The 23,205-nt window shown below is 35.9% G+C and overlaps 4 protein-coding genes across 10 annotated transcripts; all 4 read right to left on the bottom strand.

The window, feature by feature from the left end:
- Nucleotides 1–94: 94 nt before the first annotated feature.
- LOC107404406 (acid phosphatase 1) lies at nt 95–3,626 on the bottom strand. Its single transcript, XM_016011354.4, has 3 exons — nt 2,888–3,626; nt 2,314–2,523; nt 95–498 (listed from the first exon to the last, which is right to left on the bottom strand). The coding sequence occupies exons 1-3, from the start codon at nt 3,301–3,303 to the stop codon at nt 321–323; spliced, it is 804 nt and encodes a 267-aa protein (XP_015866840.2). The 5' UTR covers nt 3,304–3,626; the 3' UTR covers nt 95–320.
- A 2,525-nt stretch (nt 3,627–6,151) lies between these two features.
- Nucleotides 6,152–14,400, bottom strand: LOC112489722 (F-box protein At5g07610-like). Of its 7 annotated transcripts, none has more exons than XR_009640348.1 (5): nt 14,190–14,400; nt 13,218–13,474; nt 12,641–12,969; nt 6,831–10,285; nt 6,152–6,756 (listed from the first exon to the last, which is right to left on the bottom strand). XR_009640348.1 is itself a non-coding variant. In XM_060819523.1 (4 exons), exon 4 carries the CDS (start codon nt 8,788–8,790, stop codon nt 7,582–7,584), a length of 1,209 nt encoding a protein of 402 aa, XP_060675506.1. In that variant the 5' UTR covers nt 8,791–10,285; nt 12,641–12,969; nt 13,218–13,474; nt 14,190–14,400; the 3' UTR covers nt 6,152–7,581. The 7 variants fall into 7 exon arrangements, 2 of the variants coding, with proteins under 2 accessions (XP_060675506.1, XP_060675507.1); XR_009640351.1 differs by lacking the exons at nt 6,152–6,756; nt 6,831–10,285 and adding exons at nt 10,650–11,332; nt 11,440–11,525; XM_060819523.1 differs by having other exon boundaries at nt 6,152–10,285.
- Nucleotides 14,401–14,663: 263 nt separating this feature from the next.
- Nucleotides 14,664–15,488, bottom strand: LOC132805090 (F-box protein At5g07610-like). Its single transcript, XM_060819866.1, has one exon. It carries the CDS (start codon nt 15,486–15,488, stop codon nt 14,664–14,666), a length of 825 nt encoding a protein of 274 aa, XP_060675849.1.
- A 1,210-nt stretch (nt 15,489–16,698) lies between these two features.
- On the bottom strand, nt 16,699–20,295 carry LOC107404407 (uncharacterized). The gene is made up of 5 exons (XM_016011355.4): nt 19,964–20,295; nt 19,099–19,240; nt 18,468–18,694; nt 17,503–17,760; nt 16,699–17,264 (listed from the first exon to the last, which is right to left on the bottom strand). The coding sequence occupies exons 1-5, from the start codon at nt 20,234–20,236 to the stop codon at nt 16,959–16,961; spliced, it is 1,206 nt and encodes a 401-aa protein (XP_015866841.3). The 5' UTR covers nt 20,237–20,295; the 3' UTR covers nt 16,699–16,958.
- Between the last annotated feature and the right edge of the window lie 2,910 nt (nt 20,296–23,205).

Genomic DNA, 23,205 nt, shown 5'->3' with positions numbered 1-23,205 from the left:
TTAAAATTCTAAAGCCTTTGAGTTGGCATGTGGCTTCCAATTCAGACTAGTACGCATGCACATATGCAATTGTCTTCTGAAAGGGTATCCAAAATGATATCTAAAAGCAACTTTCTATTAATATTTTTAAATAAAGTATAAATTACATGATATATGATCATAAGTTTGTAATTTAACACTTGCCATAATCATACGCTCAATCAGAATAACAAGTACACAGAGAGGCTGAATTCCTTTAGCAGTGAAAAGAATAGTTTGCCTGCCATACGTACAATTTAATTATTCCAACAGGCTAATTTGGAAATGAATTATTACATCGATTAAGGAATATAATACATAGGATTTGGAAGCTTAAATGATCGGGAGGACATTGAAGTACCCAATAAATCACTCCACTGGTCTCCTGAATTCCCAAGAATCCTATATCCTTCTTTTTCCATCTCACTCCTCTTCTCTGATTTGTATATAGTAGCTAATTTCCCATGGTCATCAGAGCCCCTACAAAGCATGAGACACATAGGATTCAGATAGAGATAAGAAAGCAGGCATGTGAAAAGCACAATGGCCTCAAAAGTCAAAAAAGTTCTATAACATCAAACATGATTCATGCAAGACTTAAAATGGAAGCTTCAACTTCATTAATTATAGATTTAGCGAGCAAATGAATGGGGCAGATAGTTGAAACTAACAGAAAAAGAAAATGACAAAATGTTAATCATCAAATTCTGTGAAGAATGACAAGTATCTTCACTTTTTCTATTCGTCCTTTTCTCAGTCGGACATAGACATTGTATGCAGATACTGCCATTATATTTTATTCCCAACAAACAAAGGCTAGCAATGAAGATCACATGGCAAATCACTAAAATCTAAAATGATGATTTTTATGAAACTTCTTTGCTTCATCCGCTACCATCCAGAAAATAACAGTTTCAAGTTCAAATTGGCCCAGTTCACTAACAGTTTCAAGTTCAAAATGGCCCAGTTCACTAACTAAAGGATATATAGTATATTTTCTTATGGTGGTCAAGTTTGTCCAACCTCTAGTATTCGAATCTAACACTATCATCACCAGAATTACATACTTCGGTTTAGCTTCATCATCATGTATCTTAAGTGACATGGTTATGGTGGATTCCTTGTTGACATACGGCCAATTATTTCAAACAGGTCGGAATGATGATGAAGCATCATTGACTGCTACAAGAAAGCATGAGTGAAAATGCTAAAACAGGATGGAAAAGAAAAACATACAGGACAGTACCGTATGCAACATAATGCTTTTCCTTTTATAAAGGCAAACACGTTGCTCAAAAAGATTGGCTATAGGTTATGGCAGTTCAACCATTCTACACATCCAAGGAATGATATGCCCATAGGAAGTAATATTTATCTACATAATCACAATATAAATTGTGGATAATTTAATGTTATCAATTTTGATTTTATGACACTTGGTTAAAGATATCATTACAAAGAAAAAAGGAAAGCAAAACCCCCTTTTTTTTTTTTTTTTTCAGAATGACATTACCTCCTTCAAAAGCACTTTAAGAATCTAAAGAAGAAGTTATGATATTTTTTTCCCAAGCAAGTTTAGAACCTAAAACCCCATGATGGAAATTCTATGAGGACCACAAGATGCTCAGAATTAGTTGTTCCTAGACATTTACATAGAGGGGTGGTTTTTGGAAACCTAGATGGCTTTATTTTAAAACCGAAACAAACAATTTCCAGCCAAAGAAAGAAAATTTTTCAAAAAGCAATGACATATCTTCTTGTGCAAAGATTCAAACTTGAAAAGGAGCAAAAATATGAAAGACAAGTTCTGTACACATAATAAAGAGAGAAAAAGGCTAATTATAACTTCAAGAGCATGATAGAGATAAAAGAGTCTCCAATGTCCATCTACAGTTAACACTACTTTTAAAGCAAAGCAAGAAGTTAAGAGCATGTTATGCTTAAGAAAATTCTTTGACATAAAGAATAGGAGCTTCCAGGTCCAAACTTGAAATAAGAGTTAATTCAATTCTTTGCAAAAAGAAACCATGATGAGGAGGACAAAGATAAAAGGAGGGATGTTTCTAGTTTAAAACCATCTTGTCAAAGGTGGTTTAAAAAAATAAAATAAAAGAAGATATCACCAACAACTTCGCAAAAAGTATTGTACTAATATCAGCTAGAGTAGAGACCAAATTTGAAGGTGTTTAACTGTATGGTAAACCTAACAAAAGACTTTAGAAGATCGTGAAAATTCATTCGGTATACATTTAGCTTTAGCTTCCCACATTCCACTATCATCTACTTCATTCTCACCTTAATATAAGCTTGTCCCAATCTCGAAACCCCGCGTTGATTAGATTCTCGACAGTAGTCCCCCAATGCCTTTCATTTCGCCCAGTCATTAAGAAAACTTGATAACCCAAACGCAAAACCTCATCATAGAGTTTCAAACTGGGCTGTATAGCAGGTGACATGCCTTTCTCAACCCACTTATCAAACTCCCCATGATCAAAGATCTCCAAGCTGTAAATTGCCACTAAGAATCAGCAGGATATGGAAACTAATTTATCACAAAATTACACAATGAAGAACCATAACAAAAGGCAGAAACATGAAATTAGTACAATAAACTTAACCCATGACCCTCCTTAGGATTGCATAGGAAACTAATGAATTTCGATTAGCTCTGCAAGAGCAAAACCTCTACAATATTGCAAACGTTCTACTTTCTCATATAGCAGATTCAAATATATCATAGACAGTCAAAAATCATACCAAGTAGACAATACTTTTTTTTTTCTTTTTTTCTTTTTTCGCTTTTAATTTATTTCAATAACCTAAAACGTGACTTTCAAAAAAAAGAAAAGAAAAAAAATCAGAACCATACCCATAACCATGTTCCGCATAATACGGAAGATTAGAAAGTAGAGTCTCATCGATGTCAAAGATCCAAACATCCTTGCCATCACCCGTCAATTCGACTGTCTTGGCGTAAACCATTGCTTCCTCAGACACCCTTTGAAGATCGATTACGTATTCCCGCCCAGTCATGTAATCTTTCACATAGTCCGCACATTCTTGTGGGATTGTTTTCCAGGGGTTAAGGTTGTTAGCCTCCACAGCGAATCTCCAACTAGTACACTGCAATCTGATCTCTTCCTTCAATTCTTTGAAATGGGTCTCTTTATAGTCCGGGTATTCTAGAATCAATGGCCTAGGTAGGAGATGGGAATCGACACTCTCATGGGAAAAAACAATGGAAAACAGAGAAAATAGTAGGAAAAGTCTTGGAACGAAAATCATGGTGGGACTAAAAGAAAAAGGAAAAGATGAGAACTTGATGAAGAAAATTTGACAAACATAAAAAGAAAAAAGAAAAAAAAAAGATTTTTCTGGGAATTTAATGAACGAGAAAATGAGGAAAGAAAAAAAGTGGGTATTTTTTTGCTTTAAATTGGAGGAATGCGTTTCTTGGGTGTGAGACGAGGAAATCCCAGTTGAACAGTAACCTCTGCTTTTTGGGATTCAATGCAAAAAGAGGAGGAAAATTTGCTGAATGGATGAGAAAAAGACAGAGGAGAGGAGGAATAAAGAAGGTGACGTGTCTGACAAGCAAACTGAAAGAGAGAGATGGAGACAGCAACCAGATTGGAGAGTTTTGGTCGGAAAAGTTTTCTCGCTTTTTTACGGGGGTTTTGGTCATGGAGGAAGGGAAGAATGTTGACGATTGTACGGTCTCAGCTGGGTAGCTTTTAGCAGACGTGGCCCAATTATCTGCGCCGTTGACGTTGGCTTTGCTGACGTGGTATTAGCAGTTTTTTTTTATTTGTTGGGATAAATTATGACGAAACCGTGTTGTCGTTTTTTGTTATCAATAGGAAATCAAATTCGATCTTTCTTTCTTTTTTCTTTTTTCTTTTTTTTTTTAAATTAATGAATAATTTAGTTATAAAGCAATTTTTTTTAAAAAAAAATTTTTATCAGGTAATTTGTTAAATCATATTTAATTTTGAAATAGCGCTTGGAGTGGTCTTAATTCTTAAAGCAATATTTAAAAAAAAATGGCGTGGAAGACCATTTTAAACTTTATTCGTGGGATGCATAAATATTTAAAATATTTATGAGATGTATTTAATTTAAAATTTAATAAATTTAAAATAAATTATATATTTTAAAATATTTGATAGATTGCAGCGGAATTTTATAAATTTTATAAAAAATTTATTAAAATTTAATGAAATTTTTATAATTAAAATTGGATTTTATATTAATAATTTTTTTTTTCACAATTTTACTGTTAAAATCATTTTAAATCTATTAAAATTTATTATTTTTAAAATATTTTTAGAATTAATGACTTTTTGAATACAATTAAATTTTAAAAGAATTGTATAAAATCCTAATTGAATACATTTGAATTTTAATAGATTTTATAAAATCCATTAATATCTAAATTGAATATCATTGGATTTGTAAAGATTATTTGAAAATCTGAATTCAATACCTCTAAACTTTTTAACACTTTTAAAATCTTTCAAACTCTAAATTGAATATATTTTTAAGTTCAAAAATCTTTTTCCACAAGATAGGCACCTTGCTACCTTCTATAGCGCATTTGGTGGGTCTTTGTTTATCTCACAAAAATATTTAAAAAACAATAATTTTGCCGAATGAAGATTTCTTTATTATTTTTATTATTATTATTTTTTGGGTGGGTGAAGGGGAGTTTTCAACTTTCAAGAGTATCCCTTAGGAACGAAGAAATTGAGAGAAAGTTTTGTTCTAATTAATTAAGTTCATCAACCTCTTCTAGGATTTTTTTTTTAAATCAAATTATATAGTTGAATGATAAAAAAAAAAAAAAAATGGTATTGTTTATTCTATGGATACCTTTCCTTTTCTTATTTTTTAATTGTTCTATGGATACCTGTGGATCCAATTCATTGACAATCCATATCTCCATTATATCACAGGCCATCAAAAGTTGATCTAATTCCATAATGCCAATCATAGTACAGTACATATATATAATTGCTGAGCTACGGGCCATGGCAATGAAATTAAAGTTCATTATTCACCAAAAAAAAAGAAAAAAAAGAAAAGGTAATTAAAGTTCATTTTGGAACATGTTCCCAGTTGGCCTCGACAATACTGTACTTGAAAAAAAATAATAAAAACCTGTTTTTCATAATTTTACTTTTACATTTTTTTAGAAGTGTTTTTTAAAAAATTAAGATTAATTTTACTTACCAAGATTTGATTTAAATACAATTTAACTTTTATAATTTTAAAAATATAATTTATCTTTTTTTTTTAATTTCAAATATTTTTTCTTTATTATTTATTATTTCATTGACATTTTTAAAATAATTTTATTTAAAAATATCAGTTGTAATTTTTAAAATTTAAAAAGTTAATACAAATCTTAAATGGTTTAAATAGAATATTTTCAAAAAACTATTCATTATTTGTTTCGGTTAGGAGCTTTTTTTAAAGCTGAAAACACTTCTATAAATTATCTCAAAAGCAATTTTTGAACTTTAAAAGTGAAAAACAGCTCTTTTGAAGTCGTGGGTCATATAAAAAATTTTCAAAGGGAAAATTGAGTAGTGGTGTCACATGGTGCTAGACTATGACGCTCGACGCATTAAAACACTTTTCACACAAAAAACAAGAATATTATTTGCTTAATTTATTTTAGACCCATATTTCCATATCACATCTACATACCCCATGTTCATACTGTAAAATTTCCGTGACATGTTAGATCCATACTTCTAATTCTTAACAAGCTTGAACACCATCATTAATAATGATCAGAACATACTTTCTTTTAAACCATAAACAGTCATATTCATATATGCCAGTTCCTCATACAATTGATTCATGCAGTTTCGTTGCAAACTTTATAGCCAATGTATGTAAAGTTCTAAGCAATCTCTCCATATCTAAATTGTATTTCTTAATTCAAATTGCTAGATCATAACATTATTGAGTATTATATACTAATTAGTGGAAAAAAGTTGGTTAAAATCTTACAACCAGAAAAATAGAAAATGAAACCCCAATATAACTAGCAATGCTGATGGAAACAACTTCTAATTTTCTTTTTAAATCAGTACCGTTTCTAACACAAGCAAGACTCCCAATATACTGATAAGCAAGAGTACCATATGTATGAAAATCATGATCAAATCACAAAGCTCCTTGAAAGTATTAGTCTTCAAGTAATATACAATTACCGCACCCGTTATGTGCATCACCAAATATGATTCTTCCTCTAGCTCACACAGAACCACACAGATTACCCTCAAGAACAATTTGTCTTGCAACAAAAAGTTGCGAATCATCTGTGGGAATGCAATCTAAACCCCATGAAGATCAACATGGAACTTGACAAGCCAGCTTGAATAATCCCTCTCTTAACTTATAAACCTTGAGTTGCAGGGGCTTGTACATACCAATGAGATGCAAATGGTCTCCAGACTCTCCAAAATACCTAAAACTTGATGCGACCCAGTCATCTAATTCTTGAGGAATAGGAGGAGATGGCACCTTGCTTATGCGCTCTTCATCAACATTGAAATATGGAGCAACTCATGATAGCGATCAGTGATCCAGTGAATAGAACCATTCCAGTAGATGCCACCATCGAATACAACGTCGTATGATAGTAAGTCTGAGTGGAAAGATCCAGTATACGGCCACCAAGAGGCTGTCTCAGATGAATAAATCTCAAACTGGCAGACGTTGTTGCTGATCACAACACAAAACAACTTTGAAGTGAAAAGATTTGGAAGGATCGAAAGCCAAACTGAATAGAGGCGTACCAGTGGAAGATGCTGCCTCATTGCGAACCAGCAGTGGAGGAAGGATGGCATAATGCGTTGTGGTTGGATTGCAGACGTAGTAAATTTTTTTAGGATGAAGTCTGGAACTCCAACACAATAACAAACCATTACAGGACTGCAAGATTAGTTACACCCAACAGGTCGTCGACGAAAGAGAGAGTTCTAAAGGGTGGTGAGCGGCAGACGTGGGAGCTCCTGTTGAGGTTGATGAAGCTATATTCTGGCTCGGCGTTGAATGAGGATTTGACAGACAAGAAGAAGCCAGAGGGGAGGGTGTGGACAGGGGTGTGTCGATGACAGATGCAGTGACTGGGGATTAGAGCTAAAGCCAATGTTGGGATACGGATTTGAAAGTGAGCAAGGAAGAAACAGTAAAAAGAAGTACAAGATATAGGTGAGAGAAAATTGGATAATTAGATTGTGTAATATTGTAGACTAAGACTATAATCTTCATTTTCGATTAGGACTTGGCTTCTAGCAATGCCTCTTTATGCATTTCTACTGTAAGAGAAACTAATAACATTGTTTGACATTTTCTATTATTATTAGTCAATATGTAAAATTCTAAGCAATCTCTCTTCATAATTCAAATATATAGCTATGTTAGACCATTATGAACTGAATAATTTAGTGCACTTAAAAAGTAATCAAAATCTCAAAACCAGAAAATAAGAGAAAACAAGATAATGAAACAACTGATCTTTTTTATATATTGGAAATAGGAAAAGTTTCAAATACAAGCAAGACTCTCAATATACTGATAAGCAAGAGTACCATCTGCATCAGGATCACGATGATCAATGTCACAAAGCTTCTTGAAAGTTTTAGTCTTCAAGTAATATACAATTAGCACACCCTTTATCTGCATCACCAAATATGGTTCTTCAAGCTCACACCGAATCACACAGACCACGCTAAAGTCAAACATGTCAAAGTCGTGCAGGGACGGAATCATCTGAGGGAACGCAATTAAAACCTCACCAAGAACAACGTGGAACTTGAGAAACCAGCTTGAATAATCCCTCTCTATCTCATAAACATTGAAATTGGTATATGAAGGTTCATAACCAATGAGATGCAAATGGCCTCCAGATTCTCCAAAATAATCCAAACATGAATCGTCCCATTCCCAATCCTCAGGAACAGGAGGCAATGGCATCTCGCTCATGCGTTCTTCATCAACATTGAAATATAAAGCACATCTGGTACCCCAAGCAGTAACAGAATCCCAAATACTGATCCAGTGAAGAGAACCATTCCAAAAGATGCCGCCATCGAAATGAAAATCATAGCCTAGCAAGTCTGAGGGGAAAGAAACAGTACAAAGCCGCCAAGAGCCTGTTTCAGATGAATAAATCTCAACCTGGCCCATGGAGTCGGTGTTCACAACACAAACAACTTTGTAATGAGGAGATTTGGAAGGATCGAAAGCTAAACTGAATCCGGTCTTACAAGTAGAAGCTGCAGCTTCGTTGTTAACGGGCAGTGGAGGAAGGGTGGTATAGTGCTTTGTAGTTGGATTGCAGACATAGTAGTTGTTCCTCGAATCAAGTCCGAAGTTACAACACAATAACAAACCATTACATGACTGCAAGATAGTTATACCTGATGGATCGTTGATGAAGGAGAGAGTTCTAAAGGGTGGTGGGTGGGAGATTTGAGAGCTCCTGTTGAGATTGATGAAGGGGAATTCCAGGTTGGTTTTGTCTGAAGGATTGCGAGGCAAGAAAAGGCCAGAGGCAAGGTTGCAGAGAGTGGTGTGGCGATGACAGAAGTAGGGACTGGAGATTAGAGAAAGCCAATATTTGGAGACGGATTTGAAGGTGAGTAAGGAGTTGGTTGGTAGACGGAGAAGGATTTCAATGAGGAGGTGGTCATTTTTGGCTACTGATTCTGCAGAGAGTGACTGTGTTTGTGCTTCATAATTTGGGGAAGCCATAGATCTTGTGGATGGCAGATATGAGATTGATCTGCATTGTTGTTGGGGTCAACTGAATTTAAAACTAGTCAGGGTTGGATTATGAGAGAAGCTTTGGATCTTGACCAAGTCCATCCTAATCCTTGAAGACCCCACTGCTAATCTAATCAGGGTTTTAGATTATGAGACAAGCTAATGCATGTTAGACCTCACTGATAACGAAATGCACTAAAATTGAGAAAATTCTCAAAGTTTTTCAACCAACAGAACGTCACTGCCAATTATGGCTGGATTATGAGACAAGCTTTATATCTTGACCAAAGACCCTTCTAACGCATGTAGACCCCACTGCTAATCTAATTTTTAGGATTATGAGACAAGCTAATGCATGTTCGATCCCCCTGGTCACCTAATGCAATAAAAAAAATTAGTCACTTTTCTTACACAACTAAAATTGAGAAAAATCTCATACTTCCTCAACCAAAAAAAATGTCACTGATCATTAAGTCGCTTCGACTGTTGTCTCTCCATTCTATTTGATTGTGAGCCTAAAATTAATGATTTGCAAAGCCTTTTTAAAAAAAATAAATAAATAAAAATAAAAAAATTACAGGCTAATGCAACAAAAAGGCTATGGTGTATCTAGTAATAGGCATGCACCTACTAAAGTGCCTAAAAAAGGCTCCGAGATCTTTCTTCTCTTCATTTTCTTTTATTATTATTGCTTGAACATAACCACTAAATGGATAACAAGTTTTATGACTTTGCAGATTTAGCCTACATGCAGCAAGCAATTAAGTCATCATCCCAAACACAGCACAAGTTTGCCATATAAAATGCACAACCAACCCAGATAAAATTTTGACAACAGTTGGAGTTTGAAAACTTCCTATTGCAAGCTTATATGATATCAGCACAACATATCCAGATGTTTTCCTATCCTCAAGATCTGCATGTGCTCGCGCTGCCTCAGAGAAAGGGTATGTATGATTTCCTCGAACCTGCAGCACACCAGATGCAACATTAGCAATCACCTCTTCTGCAGTCTCCTATAACTCCTTTCTGGTAGCTGTTATTGCATAATGGAAGGCAGTGCTAAGTGCAGTTATTTCACTGCAAGAGCTGATAACAGCACCAGAACTGGTATTCCGATGACATCTGAAAACTCACATGCACCCATGAAGTTTTAAGTATAACAACTACCCCTGGATATATTTCCATTAAGAAACTCATTTCAGGTAATAATCAAATATAGCAAAGTTATTTGTTTTAGAAAACATAGATCATCGAGTGCTAGTGATGAACTAGAAAACTAAAGAACATTTAAAAGCTTTTTGATTGGTGCCAATGTAGAAGGTAAAACTACTGAATTTTCAGTCTCTGAAGAAATGAGAAGACGACATTGCCTGATATTATAACATTGACACGGGCAACAAAATCTTCTTCCTTGTAGATGACTACATGGTGAGCCCCATCTTCCTTGGCTTGAGCTGCCTTCTCTTTCGTTGAGACAGTTCTAATGATGGTGGCACCAGGACAAGGTTATGTGAGAAAATTGAATAGTAGCGTCATATACACATATATATGGTAGACTAGGACAGTAATCTTCATTTTTTGTTGGCATGGACTTGGCCTCTAGCAATACACATTAAAAATGTCCACAACAAACGAAACAAGAACAATGTTAGATTTATCTTCCATATTAGGCACTAAATAGTAGGTAGAGGGATTATATCACCAAACTTTAAGCCTATGATCTAGAATTATTATCAATGATCATTGCCAATTGACTGTCCCAAAGGGATCCATTATGTAATACTTAATGGAAAAGGTAAATCAAAATGTCACAATCACAAAAGTTGAAAATGAAACCTCAAATATAAAAGAAACAAAGCTGATGAAACAACTAATTCTTTTTTAAATAGGCAGAGTTTCAAACATAAGCAAGACTCTCAGTATACTCATAAGCAAGACCATATGTATCAACAGCATGATCAATATCACAAAGCTCGTTGAAAGTATTAGTCTTCAAGTAATATACAACTAACACACCCTCTATCTGCATCACCAAATATGATTCTTCCTCAAGTTCACACCAAACCACACAGATTACGTTGAAGTCCAAGTTCTCTAAGTCCTATGGCAACAAAAATGTGTATATCATCTGAGGGAATGCAATCAAAACAACATCAGGATCAACACGGAACTTGACAAACCAGCTTGAATAATCCCTCTCTATCTCATAAAAATTGAACTGGGTTGATGGAGGGTCGTAGATACCAAGGAGATGCAAATGGTCTCCAGAATCTCCAAAATACCCGAAATTCAATTCATCCCAGTGTTCCTATTCCTTGGGAATAGTAAGCAATGGCATCTTGCTCATGCGCTCTTCATCAACATTGAAATATAGAGCAACTGCAGAATCCCAACCACTGATCCAGTGAACAGGACCATTCCAATAGATGCCATCATCAAATACAACATTGTAGAATAGCAAGTCTGAGGGGAAAGGTCCAGTACTGACCAGCTGCCAAGAGCCGATCTCAGATGAATAAATCTCAACCTGATCCACGAAGTTGCCAGTCACAACACAAACAACTTTGCAATAAGGAGACCTGGAAGGACCAAAAGCTAAACTGAATTCAGTCCTACAAGCAAAAGCTTCCTTACAAACGGGAGGCAGTGGAGGAAGGATGGTATAGTGCACTGTGGTAGGATTGTGGATGTAGTAATTTTTCCTTGGACCAAGTCTGGAACTGCAACACAATAACAAACCATTAGAGGACTGCAAGATGGCAATACCCAAAAGGTCATTGATGAAAGAGAGAGTTCTAAAGGGTAGTGGGTGGGAGACTTGGGAGCTCTGGTTGAGATTGATGAAGTCAAATTCCGGAATGGTTTTGTTGAAAGGATAGTGGGACAAGAAAAAGGCAGAGGTGAGGCTGTGGAGCGGGGTGTGGCGATGACAGAAGTAGGGACCGGAGATCAGAGAAAGCCAATGTTTGGGTACAGATTTAAAAGTAAGCATGGAGTTGATTGAAAGACGGAGAAGGATTTTCTATGAGGAGGTGATCAATGTTGGCTACTGATTCTGCGAAGAGTGATCATATTTGTGTTTCATTTTTTTGTCTTTTCATAGAAGCCATGGATCATCTTGATGGCAGATTTGAGATTGGTCTTCATTGTTGTTGGGATCAACTGAATTTAAACTAATCAGGGTTGGGTATGTGAGACAAGTTTGAATCTTGACCGACCCCACTGCAACCCAAATGCACTAACAAGTTGGTCAGAAAAAATGGCAAAGATTTTCAACCAACAATTCCTACCTTTATCGCCTAGACTTCCATATTCCTACAATAAATTATTGCATTGAAAGTTGACACATTGATATTTGGGACTAATTCAAGAAAAAAGTAACTGGTGCTTATAATGAGAAATGTGTTAAGAGTTTAGAGTTTACTAAACCAAGCTACCAGATGATGTCAAGTTTGTTTGTTTGTTTGTTTGTTTGTTTGTTTTTTTTATTCTTTTTTATTTTTTTTAAATAAAATAAAATAAAAAGTAAGGCTAATGCAACAAAAAGGCTGTCGTGTATCTAGTAATAGGCATCCAACAATTCAAGTGATAAGGCTAATGCAACAAAAGGGCTGTCGTGTATCTAGTAATAGGCATCCAACAATTCAAGTGAATGACTAACAAAGGTTCCCAGTACCATTTTCACTACATTTTATTTTTTATTTTTATTGCTTAACATAACAACTAAATGGATAACAAATTTAATGACTTCGCAGATTTGGCCAACATGGAGGAGGCAATGAGCCATTATCCCTAACACAGCACAAGATTTTCATATAAAATGCACAACCCATACCTATATATAATTCTGACAACAACAGTTGGAGATTCAGAACTTCCTGTTGCAGGCATCTGCGGTATCAGCACAACATATCCAGTGTTTTCCTACCGTCAACATCTGCATGTGCTTGCGCTGCCTCAGACAAAGGGTATGTATAATTTACTCGACCAGTGGCACACCTGATGCAACATTAGCAAACACCTCTCCTGCAGTCTCCAATAACTCTTCTCTTGTTAAGTACAGAGATTTCACTGCAAGAGCTGATAACGGTACTGGATCTAGTGCTCCTAATGACACCCGAAAACTCACCATGTACCCGTGAAGCTTTAAGGATGGCAACATTCCTGGACATATTTCCATTAAGAAACTCAAATCAGGATGCAATCTAAAATAGCAAAGTTATTTATCTTAGAAACCATATCTCATAGAGTGATCTAATAATAACCTCTATGATGAAATAGAAAAGTAAAGATCAGTTCAACGCTTTGGATGCTGCCCATGTAGAAGGTGAAGCTACAATAGAATAAATCTTCCAGTAAACTCTCTTGATTGGATTTTCAGTCTGAAGAAAATGACAAGATAAATTCATTACCTGGAAGGTCTCCTTTCCAACAGAATCATAGACAACATCAACTGCATTGCCTGATGTTATCTCATTCACATGGGCAACAAAATCTTCTTCCTTATAGATGATAACATGATGAGCCTTATCTTCCTAGGCTTGAGCTGCCTTCTCTTCGTTGAGACAGTTCCAATAACAGTGGCACAAAGAGCATTAGCCCACTGGCATAACAGAGATCCAACTCCACCAGCTACTGCATGAACAAGAACAGTTTGTCCTGCTTCAACCTGTATACAACACAATCAAGTGAGATCTGATACCCAAAGCAATAGGGGTTGATAAATATAGAGATACACCAGGAAAAAGGGGACCATTGTTTTTTTAATTACTTAGAGGAATGATAAAAAGACACACGTACTCAAGAGTTGCAATTTAGGAGTGCATCAGTGACCAACTGTAATAAGCTACAATATTTATAATGTGCAGCAATTGAAGGCCCTTTGGAATTGTGGACTACATAACTGAAAGTAACTCTCTTCCTTTCCACAAACCCCAACCCTAATACATGTAAAATTTGATACTGGGTCACTAATATTCTATAACAAATAATTTAGAAAAGAATATAACTTCAGCAACTCTAGTTCATCTAAACTGATTTGGCTATATAGTGCAGCCAAAAAAGGTGATCAATTACAAAAAAACAATAACTACCACCTTCAAGGTACAAATAGCAATTTATATCAACACACCTTTAATGTATATAATAGTAGTTTATTCACATTCATGGGACTTCTTATATATACACACTGTACAATACTGTTTTAGTCCTCTTGAAATAACCATAAAGCATCACATCAGGATGCCACTATGCAAAGAGCTGTAACATAATTCTCTATATTCTCACACATATCATAATCCAAAAAATCACTGTGTATTGATTTAAATGTAAATTACAAATTTGACACCCTATATCCTAATGCTGCCAGAGTATGTTAAATATACCTTGAAGCATCGGCAGAAAAGAAACTCGCTGCCATGCCCTTAAGCATGATAGGATCAATAGAGGAAGGAACAGGCACAACTTTATTAGCAGGAAGGATCTACTCTTCAGCATATGAGCCCATCAAATTACCAGCATAGACTACAAGATCGCCAACTTGCCTGCCTGATAGTCCTAGTCCTACTGCTGTCACAACCCCAACAGCCTCCATTCCTGAAAGAGCGAATGATATGTTTATGATTAAGTTATATCTTGAAAAGGTAAATGGGTTTATAATGTGCATTGAATCAAAAACTTCTCACAAAAATTTGAAATGCTAAAGAATTTTTTTGGGAGGAATTATCTGCGGGAATGCAATCACAACCTCATAGCTCGAATAATCCCTCTCTATCTCATAAACATTGAAATTGGTATATGAAGTTTTGTTGCCACTGAGATGCAAATGGTCTCCTGATTCTCCAGAATAATCAAAACCGCTAATCGTCCCATTCCCAATCCTCAGGAATGGGAGGCAATGGCATCTCGCTCATGCGTTCTTCATCAACATTGAAATATAAAGCACATCTGGTACACCAAGCAGTAACAGAATCCCAAATACTGATCCAGTGAAGAGAACCATTCCAAAAGATGCCGCCATCGAAATGAAAACCATAGCCTAGCAAGTCTGAGGGGAAAGAAACAGTACAAAGCCGCCAAGAGCCTGTTTCAGATGAATAAATCTCAACCTGGCCCATGGAGTCGGTGTTCACAACACAAACAACTCTGTAATGAGGAGATTTGGAAGGATCGAAAGCTAAACTGAATCCGGTCTTACAAGTAGAAGCTGCAGCTTCGTTGTTAACGGGCAGTGGAGGAAGGGTGGTATAGTGCTTTGTAGTTGGATTGCAGACATAGTAGTTGTTCCTCGAATCAAGTCCGAAGTTACAACACAATAACAAACCATTACATGACTGCAAGATAGTTATACCTGATGGATCGTTGATGAAGGAGAGAGTTCTAAAGGGTGGTGGGTGGGAGATTTGAGAGCTCCTGTTGAGATTGATGAAGGGGAATTCCGGGTTGGTTTTGTCTGAAGGATTGCGAGGCAAGAAAAGGCCAGACGCAAGGTTGCAGAGAGTGGTGTGGCGATGACAGAAGTAGGGACTGGAGATTAGAGAAAGCCAATATTTGGAGACGGATTTGAAGGTGAGTAAGGAGTTGGTTGGTAGACGGAGAAGGATTTCAATGAGGAGGTGGTCATTTTTGGCTACTGATTCTGCAAAGAGTGACTGTGTTTGTGCTTCATAATTTGGGGAAGCCATAGATCTTGTGGATGGCAGATATGAGATTGATCTGCATTGTTGTTGGGGTCAACTGAATTTAAAACTAGTCAGGGTTGGATTATGAGAGAAGCTTTGGATCTTGACCAAGTCCATCCTAATGCTTGAAGACCCCACTGCTAATCTAATCAGGGTTTTAGATTATGAGACAAGCTAATGCATGTCAGACCTCACTGATAACGAAATGCACTAAAATTGAGAAAATTCTCAAAGTTTTTCAACCAACAGAACGCCACTGCCAATTATAGCTGGAAGAGAACCATTCCAAAAGTGGCCACCATCGAATTGAAATTCATAGCGTAGGAAGTTTGAGGGGAAAGATACAGTACAGAGCCGCCAAGAGGCCATCTCAGATGAATAAATCTCAACCTGGTTTAGGAAGTCACTATTCACAACACAAACAACTTTGTAGCGAGGAGATTTGGAAGGACCGAAAAGCTAAACTGAATCTGGTCCTACAAGTAGAAGCTGTGGCTTCGTTGCAAACCAGCAGTGGAGGAAGGATGGTATGATGCATTCTGGTTGTGGATGCGTCGATGACAGAGAAAGCCAATGTTTGGATACGGATTTGAAGGTGAGTAAGGACTTGGTTGGCAGTCGGAGAAGGATTTCTATGAGAACTTGGGCATTGTTGGCGACTGATTCTGCAGTGACTGACTGTGTTTCTGTTTCATAACTCGTGGAGATTTCAGATCTTTTGGTGATCTTCTGGATGGCAGATTTGAGATTGATCTGCATTGTCGTTGGGGTCAACTGAATTTAAACCTATCCGGGTTTGATTATGAGACAAGCTTTGGATATTGACCATGTCCCTCTTAATGCATGTAGACCCCTCTGCTACCCAAATGCACCACTAACAAATTTGGTCACTTTGAGAAAAATCTAATCAGGGTTTAAACTAAACTGTGTTGGATTATTCCTAATGCATGCAGACCCCACTGCTAACCAAATGCACTAAGAAGTTATTTACCCAAAAAAAAGCACCAAGGAGTTGGTCACGCTTTTCTTACACATCTAAAATTGAGAAAAGTCTCAAAAGTTTTTCAACCAACCAAATGTCACTGATCATAAAGTCACTTAAAATTGATCATTTGCATTGTTTTTTATTTTTTTGTTTTTATTTTTAATCCAAAATAAGTCTAATGCAACAAAAAGGCTATGGTGTATCAGTAATGGGCATACACAAATTCAATTGATCGACTAACAAAGGATCCAAGTACGTTTTTTTCCTCCTTTTTGATTTTTTATTTTATTTTATTTTTTATTTTATTGCTTAATATAGCAACTAAATGAATAACAAGGTTTATAACTTTGCAGATTTAGCCAACATGGAGCAGGCAATAAGTCATTATCCCAAACATAAGACAAGTTTTTCAGGTAAAATGCACAACCAATCTATATATAAATCTGACAACAACAGTTGGAAATTTAAGAACTTCCTGTCGCAGGCTTCTATGGTATCAGCAGAACAGATCCAGATGTTTTCCTACCCTCAAGATCTGCATGTGCTTGTGCTGCCTCAGACAAAGGGTATGCATGATTCACTCGAACCCGCAGCACACCTGATGCAACGTTAGCAAACACCTCTCCTGCAGTCTCCAATAATTCTTCTCTAGTAGCTGTGTATTGCATCACAGAAGGCCTTGTTAAGTACAGCGATTTCACCGCAAGAGCTGATAAGGGTACAGGATCTGGTGTTCCTGATGACACCCCAAAACTCACCATGTACCCACGAAGTTTTAAGGATGCCAACGATCCCTGGACATATTTCCATTAAGAAACTCATTTCAGGACGCAATCAAATATAGCAAAGCTATTTGTTTTAGAAATTATATCTTATTGAGTGCTATAACTTTTGTAATGACATAGAAAAGTAAAGTCAAAGCTTTGGATGGTACCCATGCAGAAAGTCAAGCTACAATAGAATAAACCTTCCAGTAAACTCTCTTGATTGAATATTCAGTCTCAGAAGAAAATGACAAGATAAATTCATTACCTGAAACGTATCCTTTCCTACAGAATCATAGACAACATCAACCCCATTGCCTGATGTTATCTCATTCACACGAGCAACAAAATCTTCTTCCTTATAGATGATAACATGGTGAGCCCCATCTTCCTTAGCTTGAGCTGCCTTCTCTTTAGTTGAGACAGTTCCAATGACAGTGGCGCCAAGAGCATTAGCCCACTGGCATAACAGAGATCCGACTCCACCAGCTGCTGCATGAACAAGAACTGTATGTCCTGCTTCAACCTGTATATAAAACAATCAAGTGAGATCTAATGCCCAAAGCAATAGGAGTTGATAAATATAGAGATACAACAGGAAACAGAGGAGAGGTGTTTTGTTAATTACTTAAGAGGAATGATAAAAAGACACACATACTCAAGAGACGCAATTTAGGAGTGAGTAAGTGACCAAATGTAATCAGCTACAATATTTATCATGTTTTGGTAATTGAAGGTCCATTGGGATTGGGAATACAAAGCTGAAATAACTCTCTTCCTTTCCACAAACCCCAACCTTGAGATATGTAAAATTTGATGCTAGGTCCCTAGTAAATATTCTGTAACTAATTGTTTAGAAAAGAATATAACTAATACTGATACTGTACAATAGCATTTTAGTCCTCTTGAACAGAATACATTGTTTGGATATGCAAATAACCATACAGCACTACAAATCTACATCAGGAACCACTATGCAAAGAGCGGTAACAGAGTTCTCTATATTATCACACATATTATAATCCAAAAAAAAAATTGCACACTGATTTAAATGTAAATACAAATTTGACACCCTACATCCTAATGCTAATGGAATATTTTAAATATACCTTGAAGCAATGATAGACAAGAAACTGCACCATCATGCCCCAAAAAATCATTGCACACTGATTTAAATGTAAATACAAATTTGACATCCTATATCCTAATGCTACCGGAATATTTTAAATATACCTTGAAGCAACGGCGCACAAGAAACTGTGCCGTCATGCCCTTAAGCATGACAGATGCTGCAATGGCAGGATCAATAGAGGAAGGAACAGGCACAACTTTATTAGCTGGGAGGATCTGTTCTTCAGCATATGAACCCATTGGAGTACCAGCATAGGCTACAAGATCGCCAACCTTCCTGTCTGTTAGCCCTGGGCCTACTGCTGTCACAACGCCAACAGCCTCCATTCCTGAAAGAGAAAAGGATATGTTTATCATTATGTTATAACTTGAAAAGGTAAATGGGTATATAATGTGCATTCAAACAAAAACCTCTCCCACAAATTTTGAAATGCTAAAGAAATTTCTCTGGGAGTAACTTAACTTATCCAACAATCATATATTATATTGAAATGCTAAAGAAATTTTTCTGGAAGGAACTTAACTTTATCCAACAATCATATATTATATGTCCAATCAAGTTATTAGCAATCTAAGTATTCATCACCATACGTAGGACAATTTACATATTATACAGCAAATCAAAACATTAGCAATCAGAAAGATGGCAACTGGAAGTGGTTATTGTCCGAAATTTATCTTCATTGTTCTAGAAATAAATTAATAAACTATTAACATTGAGAAGAAACAAAACCTGGAGTGAAAGGCAATGCAGCAGCTTTGTAAACCCCTTTGCGGAAGTATACATCAATGAAATTAAGACCAATGGCCTTGTTTCTCACACGAATCTCACCCTCATTTGGCTCTCCTATTTCTACATCTTCCCATTTCAACACCTATTGTCAATTATGTAATAATTAATAAATGGAAGAATTAAATCATAGATATAATTGTATGCTTCCCTAGACAGCCCTAGTAACGCCAAACAGAATGTAAATGGACAGCTTACCAACAGCTCCTGCATCAATATCATGAGTATCAAGTTCAACATGTCAACCATTTGTTCAGTTTAGCGATGGTACAAATTCTATTGCAACCACTAGTGCGCAAATGGAATATTAAAGGGGTTTTGAAGAAGTAAGCATATGTTATAAAAATTCGCAAACATGAGGCCCAAAAGCCCAAACTCCAACTCAGAAATAGCTTTGATTTTACTGCTCATGAGGTATATAGAGCCTTGATTTAAACAGACAAACGCCAGATAGAACACAACAAAATTAACTCACAATTAAATATTCCAAAATAATAATAATAAATAAAAACTACAAGTCGCTGCAAGAAGCTATAAAAATGATCCCTCAAGTTTACAGAATTAGGTCCTCTCTTTTTTACTTAGCCAACCAAAAAAAAAAGAGCAGAACAATGCATCTGAAAGTAAGAAGCAATAGCAGATTATATCCCATTGAACTGAGAAAGAGTTGGTTTTTACCATCTAAGATCACTACCCATCTGAACAATGACTCGTTTAAAGCATAAAATCATATTTTTACAACAAAAATAACAGTACAACGAGATAGAGAGAGAGAGAGAGAGAGAGAGAGAGAGAGAGAGAGAGAGACCTCAGGTCCACCAAGTTCATGAACCCTAATGGCCTTAACCATATTTGGTAGTGATGCTGCCCGAGTGGCAAACGCTTTATCTGATAATCCCTGCTTTCTAAGTGCAGGTGATGAAGAGCAGAAGAACGTGCACTTGGTGGGGATCTCTGTAAAATGTTTACAACTTTGACGAAAAGGGTTTGGAGCCGATTGAGACAGTCGACCAGAGAGCGGCCCTTGAAGCTGTAGAGGGGGCTTATACTGAAAATGAAATGAAACTAGTTGAGTTATCATCCTCACCAAAAGACATTTGACTCCATATCCCCACCATTTGCTTGCGTGTTCCTACTTTTTATCTTTTACACCAGGTATGGCATGTTAATTTATTAATTTTTTTTTTTTTTTTGGTATATTATTTTGGAACCATTACAAAAATGGTTTCCGAAGTCGTTGGTACCCAATATTTACAAGCTTTAAGATTTATTTAATTCGACAATAACATCTTAATTCTGCAATTGTCAAATAAAATTTGTAGATATCATTTTAGACCAATCATAAAGAATTTGTTTAGATATCATGCAAAGAATTTTATGCAATTGATGTGGCACACTGTAAAAGGATAAAAAAATCGATTGTGCTCCCTAGAGCACCAGAAATGAGCTCGTCAAAGGACTGGCTTCCCTTCTAAAAAGGCAATTCAATTTATTTCTTCTATTGCCTATTTGGTTAATTTTTTTAGGCTAGGATTAAGGATTTTTTATTAATTAATTTTTTTAGGAAGTTTGAGGGCACTATTTTTTATTACGTGTGTTGTTATTTTCACTTGCCGCTTTTAAAATTTATATTGTGTGTGTGTGAAATAAAAATCAAATTCACATGGTTATATACCCTCCAAAAAAAGTATTTTAATATTCCATTGAGTATCAAATTTAATAATATTATTTATTAAATAAATATATAATATATACAATATCCACTCAAAAAAACAATGACAGTTGATCCAAAAAATAAAAAAATCTAATGTCTATCCGATATGAATACCAACTTCAGTCGCTCGTTTCGCCAATGGCTGTCGCAGCCACTGAAGCAAATGTCGATGATACCGGCGAAAAATCACCGATTCTGTCGGTTATCGACCACCTCCGACATCGAAAGGGGGGGGGGAAAGTTTCTGTCATGGGTGTCGCCGGAATATCGCCGGATTCGATGGATTTCGCCTGGAAACGCAGGAGTCGGTTGGGATTTCATTTTTTGGGTGAATATGGTGGAAATTCCGATGGAGAAGTCAGGAAGAAGTCGCCGGATTTCGGTGGATTTTTTGGGGAGATATCGGTGGCTGGCTGTGAACTGGCAGAGAAGAGAGGGAGGAAGAAGACGAAGGGAGGGGGGGGGGGGGGAGGAAAGAGAAAGAAAAAAAAATTAAAAAAAAAATGATAATATTTTATAATAAAATAATAATATGATAATATTATATTATATAAAGGATAATACATGATTTTTTTTATATGTAGTATTTTAATATGCATCTCTTTATTTTTTTTATTTTTTTATCTTAGTGTTTAATTTAATTTTATTTATTTTTTAATAAATTTGATTTTATCTATTTAAAAATAAATAAATAACATTGTTAGTTTTTTTGTTATATATTATATAAAATTTTAATATATATGCTTAATTGGATGAGTATTTTATTATTATTGTATTCTAATTATTGAATTTTTATATTATTTTATTATATTAATTATTTTATATATCAAAATTTGTATTCTAAGTTAAAAATTTATAGTTTCCGTAAATTTATCAATATTTCCATCGATATCGACATTTCCATCGATATTTCTGTAAATTCATACCTTCGATATTTTCATCGACATTGATATTTTCCTCACTGGTTATAGTAGAATTTCCATCCAAAAAAAAAAAAAAAAGGAATGGCTGTTGCAGCAATAAGGAAAAAAATAATAATACAACACACGTAAGAAAAAGCATAGAAACACAAAAAGGGAAGAAAAAGATGTTTCGATTTCGATCAGACAAATAATCACTTCCGTAAGTTATTGTTTAATCTTCGATATATATATATATATATATATAATTGACGTGAGAAGGTACAGCCACACTGTGGATGGAGGGTGGAGGATGCGCTTGACCATGGAGAGAACCTAGTTTCGAATCTCCGTATTTGACACCTTTAGCCAAAACCCAAAAAAAAAAAAAAAAAAAAAAAGATACCATTGAAGCTTGACACTTAGTTGCGTATGTACACGTCAACGTATGACACATGGTCATGAGACATGGCACTTCTTGACATGTGGCACAATAGAAACATGACACAAATATTTTTGGTACACGTATACAAAACTCCATGCTATCATGATAGGTGGCACTTAGGTCATGTGGACTAATAGAAACCGGACTCGCAACCAATAATAACACATCAATGATAAGCCACATAGTCATGACTCATGGCGCTGTATACACATGGGCAAATAGCAAAATGACATATAGACATATGGTCACATAAGCTGGATATATGATTGCAATTGACATGTGTATCAATAAAAACATGAGACCTAGTTACGTGTGCACACATCAACATCATCACATGTCAACATCATCACACGTGGTAGTAACACATGGCGTTTCCTGACATATGGCCGAATAGAAACATGACACGAAGATCTCTGGTACACATAGACAAAACTCCATGCTGTCATGACAGATGGCACTTAGGCCATGTTAACTAATAGAAACTCAACACACAACCAGTAATACATGTCAATTATAAGTCATGTAGTCATAACACATGGTGTTATATACACACGGGCAAATAGCAAAACGACCGTTAGAGACATGTAGACATATTGCCACGTAGGCTAGACATGTGGCTACAATTGACATGTGGATCAATAAAAACATGACACCTAGCTGTGTGTACACAGGTCAACATCATGACATGTGGTAGTAACACATGCACTTCTTAACATGTAACCGAATAGAAACATGACACGAAGATCTCTGCTACACGTACACACAACTCCACGCTGTCATAATAGGTGGCACTGATGGCCATGTGGACTAATAGAAACTAGACACGCAACCAATAAGAAAATGTCACCAATCAACCACATTGACAGCCACATCGTTACAACACATGGCACTCAATACATGTGGACAAATAGCAAAATGACACAGCCATCATGGACACGTAAACCTACTGCCACATAGGCTTGACACATGTTGTAACCAGTGATGAAAATATC

This window comes from Ziziphus jujuba, chromosome 8 (assembly GCF_031755915.1).
Source record: "Ziziphus jujuba cultivar Dongzao chromosome 8, ASM3175591v1".
In the NCBI taxonomy this organism is placed as follows: Eukaryota; Viridiplantae; Streptophyta; class Magnoliopsida; order Rosales; family Rhamnaceae; genus Ziziphus; species Ziziphus jujuba.
This window is presented reverse-complemented; position numbering and strand designations above follow the sequence as displayed.

Bases quoted from the DNA above. Each gene is read 5' to 3' on its own strand.
- LOC107404406 (XM_016011354.4), bottom strand. From the start codon at position 3,303: ATGATTTTCGTTCCAAGACTTTTCCTACTATTTTCTCTGTTTTCCATT. The intron at 2,524-2,887 runs GTATGGTTCTGA...GGCAATTTACAG, and splicing joins TATGCGGAACATGGTTATGG to CTTGGAGATCTTTGATCATG. The intron at 499-2,313 runs GTGAGAATGAAG...CATGCTTTGTAG, and splicing joins TGGGACAAGCTTATATTAAG to GGGCTCTGATGACCATGGGA.
- LOC112489722 (XM_060819523.1), bottom strand. From the start codon at position 8,790: ATGGCTTCCCCAAATTATGAAGCACAAACACAGTCACTCTCTGCAGAA.
- LOC132805090 (XM_060819866.1), bottom strand. From the start codon at position 15,488: ATGGCTTCCCCAAATTATGAAGCACAAACACAGTCACTCTTTGCAGAA.
- LOC107404407 (XM_016011355.4), bottom strand. From the start codon at position 20,236: ATGATAACTCAACTAGTTTCATTTCATTTTCAGTATAAGCCCCCTCTA. The intron at 17,761-18,467 runs GTATATTTAAAA...TTTTATATACAG, and splicing joins TTGTGCGCCGTTGCTTCAAG to GTTGAAGCAGGACATACAGT. The intron at 17,265-17,502 runs GTAATGAATTTA...AAATATGTCCAG, and splicing joins TAGGAAAGGATACGTTTCAG to GGATCGTTGGCATCCTTAAA.